Source organism: Trachemys scripta, chromosome 2 (assembly GCF_013100865.1).
Source record: "Trachemys scripta elegans isolate TJP31775 chromosome 2, CAS_Tse_1.0, whole genome shotgun sequence".
NCBI lineage: Eukaryota > Metazoa > Chordata > Testudines > Emydidae > Trachemys > Trachemys scripta.
In genome coordinates, this window is record NC_048299.1 from 261,189,978 (window position 1) to 261,203,541 (window position 13,564).

At 48.7% G+C, this 13,564-nt stretch overlaps 1 protein-coding gene and 1 long non-coding RNA gene across 4 annotated transcripts in view; one reads left to right on the plus strand and one right to left on the minus strand.

Moving 5' to 3' along the window:
* The window catches only part of ATAD2 (ATPase family AAA domain containing 2), a 98,937-nt gene that overhangs the window by 14,466 nt on the left and 70,907 nt on the right, over positions 1-13,564 (minus strand). For 2 of the 3 annotated variants that reach the window (XM_034763558.1, XM_034763557.1), the window contains exon 25: positions 7,626-8,060. The exons of the other annotated variant lie outside the window; for it this stretch is intronic. In XM_034763558.1, coding sequence (XP_034619449.1) covers positions 7,626-8,060 — 435 coding nt within the window. The remainder of the gene's footprint in view (positions 1-7,625; positions 8,061-13,564) is intronic. 3 annotated transcript variants of the gene reach the window in all.
* LOC117873793 overlaps positions 9,592-13,564 on the plus strand; it is a 46,657-nt gene continuing 42,684 nt past the window's right edge. Inside the window, exon 1 of the long non-coding RNA XR_004644814.1 lies at positions 9,592-9,733. This is a non-coding gene — a long non-coding RNA (uncharacterized LOC117873793). The remainder of the gene's footprint in view (positions 9,734-13,564) is intronic.

The following is a 13,564-nucleotide window of genomic DNA, read 5'->3' on the forward strand; positions in this document are numbered from 1 at the left end:
TTATTGGAAAGTCTGGAAGGTGGGCGGGCGCAAGCCGCGCAGCCTGGCAGGCCGGAGCGCTCCCCACACAGCAGCGTGGCTGCGGGGGAGGGGCTGGGAGCTAGCCTCCCCGGCCGGGAGCTCAGGGGCCGGGCAGGATGGTCCTGTGGGCCGTAGTTTGCCCACCTCTGCTCTATATAGAAGGCCAGCACCCTGCGTACATCCAATGAGTGATGCCTACACTCCCTATCGCAGGAGTGTGGCTTGGGGTAAAACACTGGGAGGAAGAGGTCTTGGCTCATGTGGAACTGGGAGACAACTTTAGGGAGAAAGGCCGGATGAGGCCTGAGCTGGATCTTATCCCTATAAAAAACTGAAAGGGGGCTCAGATCTAAGGGCCCTAAGCGCCGACGCTCTCCTAGCTGAGGTTATTGCCACGAGGAATGCCGCCTTCTAAGAGAGAGAGAGCAGGGAGCACATTGCCAGCGGCTCAAATGGAGAGCCTGTAAGCCTGGTGAGGACCAGGTTAAGGTCCCAAGCCGGGACAGACTGATGTGTTTACGGGAAGAGTCTGTTGAGGCCTTTGAGGAAACGGCTGACGATAGGGTTTGCGAAGACCGAGAAGCCATCTGCGCCCGGATGGAAGGCGGAGATGGCAGCCAAGTGGACTCGATGACAAGGAGAGGTCCTGTTGTTTAAGGTGAAGGAGGTAGTCCAGTATGAACGGTATCGGGGCGAGCATTGGTGACTGAGTGCGTTGCTCCGACCAGAGAGAGAACCTCTTCCACTTGGCAAGGTACATTGCCCTCGTAGAGGACTTCCTACTGCCAAGGAGAACTTGCTTGACTTGATACGAGCAGGTCAGTTCCGCAGTATTTAGCCATGGAGCATCCAGGCCACGAGGTGGAGTGACTCTAGGTTCGGGCACTGGGACCAATGGCAAGGTGAGCGGGGTCGCCATGGACATTTCCAGGAGTGATGTAAACCAGTGCTGGCGTGGCCATGGTGGACCTATCAGTATGACCCAAGCCCGGTCCCTGAGGATCTTGAGGAGTACCTTGTGGACCAGCAGTATCGGTGGGAACGCGTAAAGCAGGTGGTCCCCCCCCACGGGAGAAGGAAGGCATTCGTGATGGCCCCTGGGCTGTGATTCATGAAGGAGCAGAACAGTTGAAATTTCCTGTTGCCGCATGTGGTGAACAGGTCTACCTGGGGAGAACCTCAGAGATGGAAAATTGAGCTCACTATGTCTGGCTGGAGGGACCACTTGTGGCTGTGAAAAGTTCATCTGAGACTGTCCACCAACTTGTTCTGTACTCCGGGGATGTATGAAGCCTGCAGGTGTATTGAATGCTCTACGGAGAAGTCCCACAGTGTGAGGACTTCCGGCACAGGGGAGAGGAGCGTGCACCCCCGTTTGCTGATATAAAACATCGCCGTGGTGTTGTTCAGGAAGACTTCAGCCATGTGTCTCAGCAGTTTCAGGCAGTTCCTTGCTGTGGTCGTGGGGAACTGCCTGAGGCCCCGTATAATGTCCCCTAGTGACCGGAACCTGGCTTCTGGGAAATATGCCCTGGCTTGGGTCTAGTCCAGTACTGCACCTATGAATTCTACCCTCTGCACAGGGGACATAGTGGATTTGGCCTCAAACTAGGTCTCCTTTTCAATGAGGAAGGGCCTTCTTATGAAGTCGACCTGATCCTCCACCTGGGCTCTGGAGCGGCCTTTGATCAGCCCGTCGTCAAAGTATGGGAAAACTTGTATCTGGCGGTTGCACAGGAACACCGTGATGACAGCCATGCATTTGGTGAAAACTCGAGGGGCTGCTGACAGGCCAAAAGGGAGGATGGCAAACTGATAGTGGCCGTTGCTCACCACAAATCTGAGGTAACCTCTGCGTTGTGGAACTATTGCTATTAGGAAATACGTGTCCTTCAAGTAGAGGGCGGCATACCAGTCTCCTGAATCCAATGAGGAGATAATGGAGGTTAGCGAGACCATGTGGAACTTGAGCCTTTTTACAAACTTGTTGAGCTGCTGTAGGTCCAGGAAAAGTCTGAGGTCCCCCCCCTTGGCTTTCGGTATTAGGAAATACCGAGAATAGAAGCCCTTGCCCCTTAGCTCCTGAGGAACCTCCTCCACTGCCCCCACCGAGAGGAGGGACTGCACTTCCTGAATTAGAAGTTGAGAGAGGTCCCTGAAGAGGGGCGGGGAAGGGGAGTGGAGGAGCGGGAGGGCACAGAATTGGATGGAATATCCCCTCTCTACTGTGCGGAGCACCCAACGGTGTGAGGTGATATGGGACCAGGCACGGTAGAAAGGGGATAGATGAGATGAAAAGGTAAGAGGGGATGGATCCAGAGTCCAAACTGGTGAGCCGTCCTCGACCGCACCTTCAAAAGGGGGGTTTGGGCCCGGGCGGAGGCTTGGGCTGACCAGAGTTCTGCCCTGAGGAGGGATGCTGCCTCCTCCTCCTACCACTCCTGCTTCGCCTACGAGGAGCATCCTGGTGGTTCTGTGGCTGGTAGGCTCGCGGAGCAGGCTGAGGGCTAAAATGCCTGCATTGGGTAGCAGGCGTGTGAAGCCCCAGAGTCCTTCAAAACTGTGAAGTCTCTTATCAGTTGTTTCAGAGAAGAGGGACGAGCCCTCAAAGGGGAGGTTCTGTATAGCCTGTTGGACCTCGTGTGGCAGCCCAGAGACCTGCAACCAGGAACCCCGCCTCATCACCACCCCCATAGCCAGAGTATGCAAGGCTGCGACCGCCATGTCTAAAGCTGCTTGTAGGGAGACCCAGGAGACCAACTTCCCTTCCTCCACCAGTGTGGAGAACTCCACACAAGAGTCTTGTGGCAGGAGTTCTGGAAACTTGGCCATCGCAGAGCAGGTATTTTGCCCATGTCTGCCTACAATGGCCTGCTGGTCAGCTATGCGGAATTGCAGGCCCCCTGTCAAATACGCCTTCCTACCAAACAGGTCCAGTCTTTTCGCCTCCCTATCTTTTGGGGTGGAGCCTTGGAAACCCTAGCGCTCCCTCTGATTGGCCGCATCGACCAAAGAGTCTGGGGAGGGTGGATATAGAGATGTTCGTACCCTTTAGATAGTAAGAAATAGCGCCGTTTGATTCTCTTGGCCATAGGGCCAGAGAAGAGGGGGTCTGCCACAGAGATTTTATTGAGTCCACTACTGCTTTTAATCAGTGGCAGGGCAACCCTTGTGGACATCCTCGCTCCCTTGGATCCATCAACAGGGTTCGACTCCTCTGCCACCTCCTCTGCCTGTATCCTCAGGCCTTTGGCAGCCTGTTGCAGAAGCTGCTGGAGAACTCAATTGTCCTCGAGAGCTGGGGCCGCCGATGTCCCCACGACCACTTCATCCGGTGAGGATGAGGAGAAGACTGGCAATGGACCTTGCTCACTACCCTCAGCACCCTTTGGGCCTCTCAGCACACGGTATTCGAAAGGCTACGGTGCCGGTGGTGGGGGACTCGGTACCGTGGCTGGTGCAGGGGTTGCTAGTTCTGGTGGTGCTGAGCTTGTCGGTGCCGGAGCTAGAGCCCTTGGCAGTGCCGTTGACTGGAGGGTCGGTGCCAGAGCTGGTTGTAACAGCGGGGCTGTCACTTCAGTCGACGGTACCTGTGTCGGCAGTGCTTGCAGGAAAAAGGATGCCGAAGACACAGATGCTGACTGGGATCTTGGACCGTGGGCCTGACCCTGGCTCTGGTGGTATGCCCAGGGTGTCCAAAAAGGCCATTGGGAGGATGGCTGCCAGTGCTATGGCCATGGTGCCAGGTAGGGTTGGTGGCTCCGGCATGACCTGGACCTCCTGCTCCTCGATCTGCTGGAGCGATAAGAGTCCGCCTCCGACTCGGAGGTCTCCAAGTAGGAGGACCATGGAGGAGCAGTACCCTGAGTCACCGGTGAGTGGTGCCAAGGGGCCGAGGATTGGTGCAGTTCCTCTGTCTGTGCGAGTCATGCTGGAGATGGAGAACGGTAGGCCATCATTGCCCGTTTGCCCCTAGAGTGAAGGGAGCGGGCACGCAGTCACCAGCGACTTGTCCCTCCTTTGAGGGGAGGATGGCACCGGGAGGTGCATCAGGTCTCGGGCAGCCTCGAACGCCTTCGGCATCGATGGTAGCTGCAGGTGGTCGTCTTGGAGATCTGGGGACCGAGGAGGGTTCTGACTCGACTGGACCCTGGCTGGGGCAGGAGTCAACGATACCCTGGAAGGCTGCAGGGAAGAGGCAGTCTGTCCCAAGTCACTCACGGACACCGCTGACCCCTGGGGTTTCAATTGAGGGGACCAACCCCTCTTCTGCCTCTTCTTCTTTAACAGCACCGGGGATTGAGAGTGGTGCCACACCGAGGCCGGCTTCTTATGGCCTGAGCCGTGGCAGTGCTGAGGGGCCTTAGAGTCCTTGGTTGATGCCAATTCGCACACCGTCAGCGCCAGAGCACTCCACACCGATGAAGATGTACTGGGTGCTGGTTCGGTGGGTCCTGGGCTGGAGTGTGGCCGTAGCGCTGCCTCCATTAACAGAATGTTAAGTCTCTGTTGCCAGTCTTTGAGGGTTCTGGAATGGAAACCCTTACAGATTTGGCACTTTTCTTTCTGGTGACTCTCTCCGAGGTACCGCAGATAGGATGAGTGAGGGTCACTCTTAGACATAAACTTGCCGCAGTCCTCACAGAGCTTAAACCCTGGAGACCCAGGCATACCGTAGAAGGGGAAACGTTGTTGGGGGGACGGGACCCCCCAAACAAACTAACTAACTACTACTATTAAAGAAATAACTATTAACTAAGAAAACTATTTACACAGTATGCTGTAAGACACTGCTAAAGTGCTTGCTTCCAGCTAGCTGTCACTGGCAGTAAGGAGGAACTGAGGGGGTGGAGGGTCGGCAGGGCTCTATACTGGGTGCCATGAAGGCATGACTCCAGGGGGCGCCCAGGCCGACCCTATAGACGCTGCTAAGGGAAAAATCTTCCGGCTGGCGTACATGTAGCGCACACACCCCTGCTTGGAATGGACATGAACAATCACTCGAAGAAGAATGAAGAATTTCATTTGCCATCCTGTTGCCTACTCTCCTAGTTTGATAAGGTCTCTCTGAAGTTCCTCATAATCTATTCTCAACTTGACTAACCTAAATAATTTGTCTTATGTGCAAGTTTTGCTATCTCACTGCACACAAAACATTAATAAATATATTAAATAATATGGGACTTAGGATGGAACCAGGATGCACCCTACAATTAACCTTTTACTATGATGAAAACTGACCCTTTATTTCTATTCTTTGTTTCTGGTCTCTCAAGCAGTTTTTGATCTATGACCATACTTTCCCTCCAACACCCTCACTATTTAGTTTCTTCAGTAGACTTCTGTGCAATACATCAACTGGTTCCACTTTATCCACTACTTTATTGACGCTATTTTTTTCAAATTATTTTTTCAACCAATATACCACCTATAGATCTAAGACTTACTGGTCCGAATTCCCCAGATCACTGCTTGTGCCTCTTCAATATAGACAACATTTGCTACCATTCAGTTTGCTAGTGCAGTAGCTGTTTTTGAGAGAGAGAGAGAGAGAGACACACACACAGACAGACAGACACACACGGACGGACGAACGCATTTTTGTTAGCAGCTCAGTCACTTCACACTTCTACTCTGGATTTTGACCAGACATCTGGGATATAGCAACCAGTTATGGACAAGAAAGGGAAGGAAAAATAAGAAAGAGGGGAAAAAAAAAACCTAAGTGTCCCCTCCACTTCTTCTTAAAAATTAGTGCCACTGAAACTATCATTTGGAACATTGTATTTCCAAAGGATACTTCTGATGAGAACTGCATGCTGAACCTGTCATTTTATAAAGATGTTGGTACTGGATATATAAGAAAAATAAGGGAGGAAATAACGTACGTGGATTTTAATTAAGCATTTAATTGAAATCTCTCAATACCATCACTTGCCTGGATATGAGCTATACTGGATAAATTGGAATCTGGCTGAAGAACTACACACAAAGGGCTATTACAAATGACCAGTTATCGAGATGACAGAAATGTTTCTAAATAGATACTGAAAAGGGATCTAGGCAGGAGGATAAACAGGTTACTAATAAAATATATTAATTTGGGAAGAGACGCAAACATTTTTGAAGGCCAATAAAGATAAAGGAATCTAGGAGAAATTAATAAAGTGGATAGGAAAACAAAGTGAGATTTCAACTTGAAGAAATACATGTAAATACATCTGAAGATGCTAATCTGACGGTAAAAAATTAAGCCGCAGCAATAGAAGAAGAAAAAAATAAATCCGGACGCCTCATGAAGAGGCAAATTAGACACAAGTCTAGAAAACAGTAATGTCATAAGAGGCAGGGTAAGAGTGGGTGGCTAATTAGACACGAGTTTGCACAGTGATATGGCAGCATAAGAAAGGCAAGGCAAGTTTGAAAAGAATACAAAGGCATCACATCACAGGACAGAGAGATAACAGTCCTATCTCTGGTACAACTCCACCTGGGATATCTGATTTAATTCTGGGCACCGTGTTATCAGGAAAATACTAATATAGTAAAAGGAACTGAGTGAAGAGCAACAGATGATTTGGCGCAGTTAGGAGGACTGATTTAAGAGTAAAGACTTTAAAATTAAACAAAGTTAAACGTAGGGCTTGGCTATACTTGTGAGTTACAGCGCATTAAAGGAACCCCAGGCGCACTAGCTCACTACCCGTCCACACTGGCAAGGCACGTAGAGCACTCGGACTCCACGGCTAGAGCGCTCCTGGTACTCCACCTCGGCGAGTAGAACAACATTTGATGCTCCCCTGCTGGAGCACCCCAGCGTCAGTGTGAACAAGGTGTTGCATTACTGTGCTCTAATCAGCCTCTGGAAACATCCCATAATCCCCTTAAGTCAAGTGGCCACTCGTCATTGTTTTGGATATGCCCTTTGAAAGGTCCGTTTGACAGCCAGCATGCTTATCTGCTCTGAGACAAAGCAACAAAGCAACCATTACTGTGGAATGCTGTGTGTGTGTGAGAGAGAGAGAGAGAGAGAGAGAGGTGCAGGCGGGGGAGGAAGGTCTGTTGCTGTCTGAAACTTACAAGACAGCATGCTGACATGCTCTCAGCCCCCCAAAAACCTACTCTCTCCCCCCCATACACACAACACACTCCCTGTCACACTCCACCCCACCCCCCCATTTGAAAAGCACATCGCAGCCACTTGTATACTGGGATAGCTACCATTGCTCTTTCTGGCCATTGCAAGAGCTGTTAATGTGGCCACGCCAGTGCGCTGTCAGTGTGGACAGACTACAGCTCTTTCCCTATTGTGCTCTACGAAGGCTGGTTTAACTCAAAGCGCTGGTTTAACTCAAAGCGCTCTACATCTGCAAGTGTAGCCATGCCCATATGGTTGGAACATTTATAAAAATATTTGAAGGATATCAACATTAAGAATGGAAAAGCATTATTTAGAACAATAAAAATATAAAGTAAAATAGGATGAAATTGAGAAGTTTAAAATTAATAAATGTACAATAGGAAACAATGTTTCATTAATAAGAAGAGGGGATCAATGAGCTATTAGGTCTTTTCATCTCTAGATTCTGTGATTGTTCACTTACCATTACAATCTCTCTCTTCAGAGTTTTCTATTATTTGAGAATTGGGAATTTCTCCATTACATCCTTCACTTTCCCTTCTCAGTTCTAAAAGTACAGGAGTCTTATTGGTTTCCTTTTCAGATGCATGCTTAGCATTGTCCCAGATGGCTCTCTCTTTCCCACCTTCTGCCTCAGATTTGTTTTCACAACCATTTGTCTGCCGTTCCTGAAGAGCAGTTTCCCCTTCTTCCACTGAAGACTCACGTGTGACCTCAGCTTCAGTCTGATCCACACTGGAATCATGATTTTCCAGCAACACTTCTCCATCACTCTCAATTTCATCCTGCTCTTCCTCTGGAATTTTGTTCTCTTTATTGAACTGAAAAATCTTCCTCCTCTTTTTTATACTACCCAAGGACCACCTATTCTTTCTGCGAGGTTTTTTCTTTGATAAAGCTACAAGAGAGTTAAAAAAAACGAAAACAAACCACAAGAGTAACCCAAAAATATTTGTCAAGATCATTTTTCAATATTGATATCTACATCCCAAGTCTTTCTTACTTGATGAGCAAGAAAAATGACCAAAGAGAAGGTTACTCACCACGTGCAGTAACGGAGGTTCTTCGAGATGTCTCCCCCTATGCCGCACCTTCAGTGGAGCGCCCAGTGTCCCCTGTGCCTGGGATCAGAGATCTTCGGTAGCAATGCCCATTGGGCTGCACACGTGCTCCTCCCCATCTCACGCTGGAGATGGTATCTATATATAGCGCTGTGCAGTCCAATTGCCCTCTATTCCTTCTCTACCACAAAACTTATCTTTGAGCTCTGTAGCAGAGGGGAAAAGGGCAGGTAGTGGTGCACCCATAGGGACACACATCTCGAAGAATTTCAGTTACTACACAGAATGGGTAACTTTCTCTTATTCTTCAAGTAATGTCCCTATGCGTGTTCCATTGTGTGACTGGGGCTGGGGCTTTGAGTGGTGTCCAATAAGAACAGCATCAGATGCCCTAGTGGGGCATCTGATGCTGCATCATGGGTAAATGTCTAAAAGTGTCTGCGCATGCCCAGGTGGCCGCTTTGCAAACATCAGTGATCAGCACATTGTTGAGAAGGGCAATCTAGGTGAAGAGAGAGGGAGTGGAATGCGCTCGAGTTCCGGGTGGAGGTAGCTGGTTGTGCAGTTGATAACAAAAAGGTATATGCACTAAGAAATCCACTTGGAAAGACGTTGAGATACAGCAGCTGCCTTTGATTGTTCGGTGGTTGAGAGGAATAAGCATGGCGTTTGTCTGAAAGATTTTGTTCTATCAATGTAAAAGGCTAATGCTCGCCTAACGTCCAAGGCGTGTAGCGTTGCTTCATGTTGATTGGTATGTGGCTTCGAGAAGAAGCAGGGATGGTGGATAGGTTGGTTCAAATGGAAGGACGACAGCACCTTACGTAGGAATTTTGGATGTGTGCATAACATGACCTTATCCTTATGAAAAATTGTGTATGGGGGTATGCCACGAGAGCACCTATTCCTCCTATTCGTCAGGCAGACGTGATGGCTGTGAGAAATGCTGTTTTCATGGAAGGATGAACGTAGGTGCACATTGCCATGGGCTCAAACAGTGGTCTGGGGAGACAGCGCAAGACAAGGCTGGGATCCCAGGGTGGAGAGGGATGTCGTACGTGAGGGTAAAGGTTCAAAAGGCCTTTAAGGATTCTCTTCATGAGCTGAGGGTGAATACAGAATAGCCATCTATCTTGTGGTAGAATGCTGTGATGGTGGCCAAGTACACACAAATGGAGCTTGTGGATAGGCACAATCTTTTAAGATCTAGAATATAATCTAGAATGAGAGGTAACGGGGAGTTCATCACCGAGACGTGAGTGGCTATGCACCAGGATAGGAGTATTTCCCATTTTTGGAGATAAGTATGGCGAGTCGTGTCATGTGTGCTATTTAAGATAATTTCTTTTACTCTCTGAACAGGTCATATCTGAATTCCAAAACCATGAAGGAGCCATGCCTTTAGATGAAGGAGACATAGATTGGGATGAAGGATTCAGCCCATGTCCTGCAGGAGGATGTGTGGAATCAGTTGCAGGGTTATCGGAGAACATACCGTCATACGTAGGAGGTAAGGATACCAAATTTGTTGTGGCCATGAGTATGACTCCGGCTCATTCCACTTGTATTTTGTGAAGTACCTGGAACAAGAGGGGGAAAAAGGTGGAAAGGTGTAGAGTAGTTGAGCATCCCACGTAACAGGAAAGGCGTCTCCCAGAGACCCATGGTCTAGACCTGCCTGTATGCAGAATTGAGGGCATTTGGTGTTCTCTGTTGTGGCAAAGAGATCTATGTGGGGAAATCCCCAGCAGTTGAATATGTGCTGAAGAACTCTTGTCTATAGGTCTCACTTGTGGTCTTGTGATAATTGTCTGTTTAGCGAGTCTGCCATGGTGTTCTGGTGTCCAGGCAGATATGTGGCTGAAATGTTGATGTCGTGGTGGATACACCAGTTCCACAATTTTAGGGCTTCCGAGAATAGCAAGCGTGACCTCACTCCGCCTTGTCTGTGGATGTAGAACATGCAGGTGATATTGTCTGTCATTACTTTTATGGCCTGAAGTCAGATTAGTGGTAGGAAACGTCGGCACACATTGTGAACAGCTCGGAGTTCTAGAAGGTTAATGTGCATGGAGGATTCTGCCGGAGACCACCTTTCCTGCATTGTGTGGGTCTGAAGGTGTGCTCCCCAACCAATTAGGGAGGCATGGGTTGTTAGAATCAGGGATGGTGCAGGTTGGAGAAAAGGGACCCCTGTTCAGACGTTCTGGGGTTGTGTCCAGTGTAGAGTCCTTGGTCTTGATAAGCATGGTTAGGAGTTTCTGAAGACTGCATCTGTGAGGTACGTACACTGTGTAGCCGCACCTGGAGACAACGCATGTGCAACCCGGCGAGTTTTACCCTGAATGTGGCTGCTGCCATATGGCTGAGCAGCTGGAGGCATGTCTTGGCTGAGATCGGTGGGCTGTTTCTCACAGTGGATACGAGGTTGACTATTGTAGAAATCTGTGAGCTGAAAGGAAGGCTCTGGCCTGTATTGCATCCCGGTGTGCCACAATAAACTCCAGATGTTGTACTGGTGACTGTGTCAATTTTTGTATGTTTATTTGAAGGCTGAGGTTTGAGAAAAGGTCCATTATCTTTCATATGGCATGAATTGCATTGGATTCGGATGAGCCTTGAGAAGACAGTCACTAAGTATGGGAATATGCCTTATTTGCATAGGTAGGCTGCACTGTGAGGACTGTGGAGAATACTCGGGGGGCTGTAGAGAGTCCAAAGAGTAGTACAGTAGAACCTCAGTTACAAACAGCTCAGGAAGGGAGATTGTTAGTGAACAAAAATGTTATGGTTGTTCTTTCAAAAGTTTACAATTGAACATTGACTTAATACAGCTTTGAAACTTTACTATGAAGAAAAATGCTGCCCCCCCCCCTTTTTAAAAGTAGTTTACTTTTAACACAATACTATTCTGTATTCCTTTTATCTTTTTCGGTCTCTGCTGCTGCCTGATTGTGTATTTCCAGTTCCAAATGAGGCATGTGGTTGACTGGTCAGTTTGTAACTCTGGTGTTCATAACTCGGAGATTCTACTGTACCTTGAATTGGAAATGATCAGTCTCCAGGATGAATCTGAGGAATAGTCTGTGAGCAAGGTGTACAATGATGTGAAAATACATATCTTGGCGGTCAAAGGCTGAGAATCAGTCCCCCTGTTCCAGTGCTGGGATAATGGTTGATAGTGTAACCATCTTGAAGCATTGCAGTTTAATGAACTTGTTGAGATTTTGTAAGATTAGGATTGGTCTTCATCCTCTGGATTTCTTTTTGATCAGAAAACAGTGTAAATAAAATAAAAACCTTTCCCACTGTGTTGGGGGATTAGACCAGTTCTATGGCTCCCAGTCACAGAAGGTGATTTATTTCTTCTCGAAGAAGGTGTTTGTTAGAAGAGTCCCTGAAGAGGGATGCAGAGGAGTGGTGGGAGGGATTGGAATGGATTACACTTCGTTGATTATTTCCAGGACTCACTTGTCCGAAGTGATTTGACCCCATGATGGATAAAAGGGGGCTAAATGGTCACCAAACTGGTGGGTTGTTAAAGATGGCTGCAGCAACTGGAACGGGGGAGGCTTCTCGGGGCCTCAACCAAACTTTCAAAATTGTTGTTTAGAGAGTTGCATGAGAGGTAGGTCCTTGAGGCGGCATTTGTCTGTGCTTCGGTGAGGGTCTCTGTCATCTTCGTTGCATGTCATACTGACGATCAGGGGTGAAAGGTGGAGGTCGGGATCTCTAGGTATGCTGGTATTTCACCCGACATCTCTTCGGCACTGGTGTATATATGCCGAGAAAGCAGAGAGTCACTCTGGAGCCCTTTCGAGAATGTAGGGACTCATTCTTGCATTCAGCATATAGCTTGGAACCCTCAAGGGTGGCTCTTCAACTGCACTCTGAACCTCTTTAGGGAATCCAAAGAGGTGAAGCCATGACGCTCTTCTCATTACCATGGCTGTTGCGATGGAGCGAGCAGCCTTGTATGCAGAATCCAGGGAAGTTTGTAGTCCCATGCGGACCAGAAGATGTCCTTCAGACATGAATGCCTGGAATTGCTCCTTCTTATCATCTGGCAGATGTAGACAGAAGTCCTGTATTTCAGAATAGTTAATTTTATTGTATTTGGCCATGAGAGCCTCATAATGGGTGATACAATCCTGGAGTATCGCAGAAGAACATGCTTTGTGACCGAACAAGTCTAGTTGCGTCCAGACCCTGTTGCGGGGGTGTTGTCCTGGGGTGGTGTTGGACTCCTTTCTTGTGTACTGCATTGATGGCCAGGGAGTTTGGAATAGGATAGGGAAAAAATTTCTAGATCCTAACAGGGACATGGTATTTTTTGTCCACTCGCTTGCAGGTTGGTGGATGGACAATGGAGTCTGCCAGAGGACCTTGACAGGGTCTAACAGAGCCTCATTAATAAGGAGGGCTATCTTCGCCAATGTGGAGGCGTGTAGAATATCGAGCAGCCTGTGTTTTTGCTTTCGACTTCCCCAGTGGGATCTGGAAAAATTCTGCAATTCTGTGGAATAGTTCTTGAAAGTGTCTGAAATCTACTGATGTAGGAGATGGTAGCATGATGGTCCTCATTAAGGGAAGAGGAGAAGTGAAGTTCTTCCTCCGTTTCTTCCTGTTCCTCCATTGGTACTGGATCGACATCACGTGGTCAAGAGATGGATGAGAATGGCGATCATGTGTGTTTCTGGCTCTGCTCTATGGGTGTTTTGGGAAACTGCGTTCTGTACATAACCCATGGATCCCAGTAGCGCCAATGTGGAAGAATTGGCATGTGGGGTTGCATCCATGGGGGACTCTACCAGGGTCCTGGTTTGGTTCCAGGCTCTGGATAACATGGACGAGCAGAGGATTGTCTGTGTAGGTGTTCTGGAAATGTGGGTAGAATGGAGTACTCTTCATCTTCTTCCTCCTCGCTGGGGAAGGGTGGAACGGTTTTCGGTGGTGAAGGGGAGTAGTGTTGTGACTCCGGGGAAGAAGCATGAGCTATCAGGAGCTTGCTACAGAGAAGCGGAGACTCAGGTGTATCAGAGATGACCAAGTCCCATGGATATCTGTACTCCTGTGGAGCAGACAGGAGCATCAATTGGCACCGGTGGTTGTCTGGAAAGTGAAGGAACTATCAGTGCCAAGGGTGGGGTGTATTCCTTTGAGCGGCCAGTAGATGGTATAGATTGTTTGCCTGGTGCTGAGAGCCTCATTGGTGCCAAGGATTTGGTCGGGCTGAAGCACCCAAGGTTGTCTTGGATGAGGCACTTGGTACCATTTCAGAAGCTCTTGCACTGTGGTTCTTGGTCCCGAGAGACACTGTCCATCTGTGGTCCTGCTCATT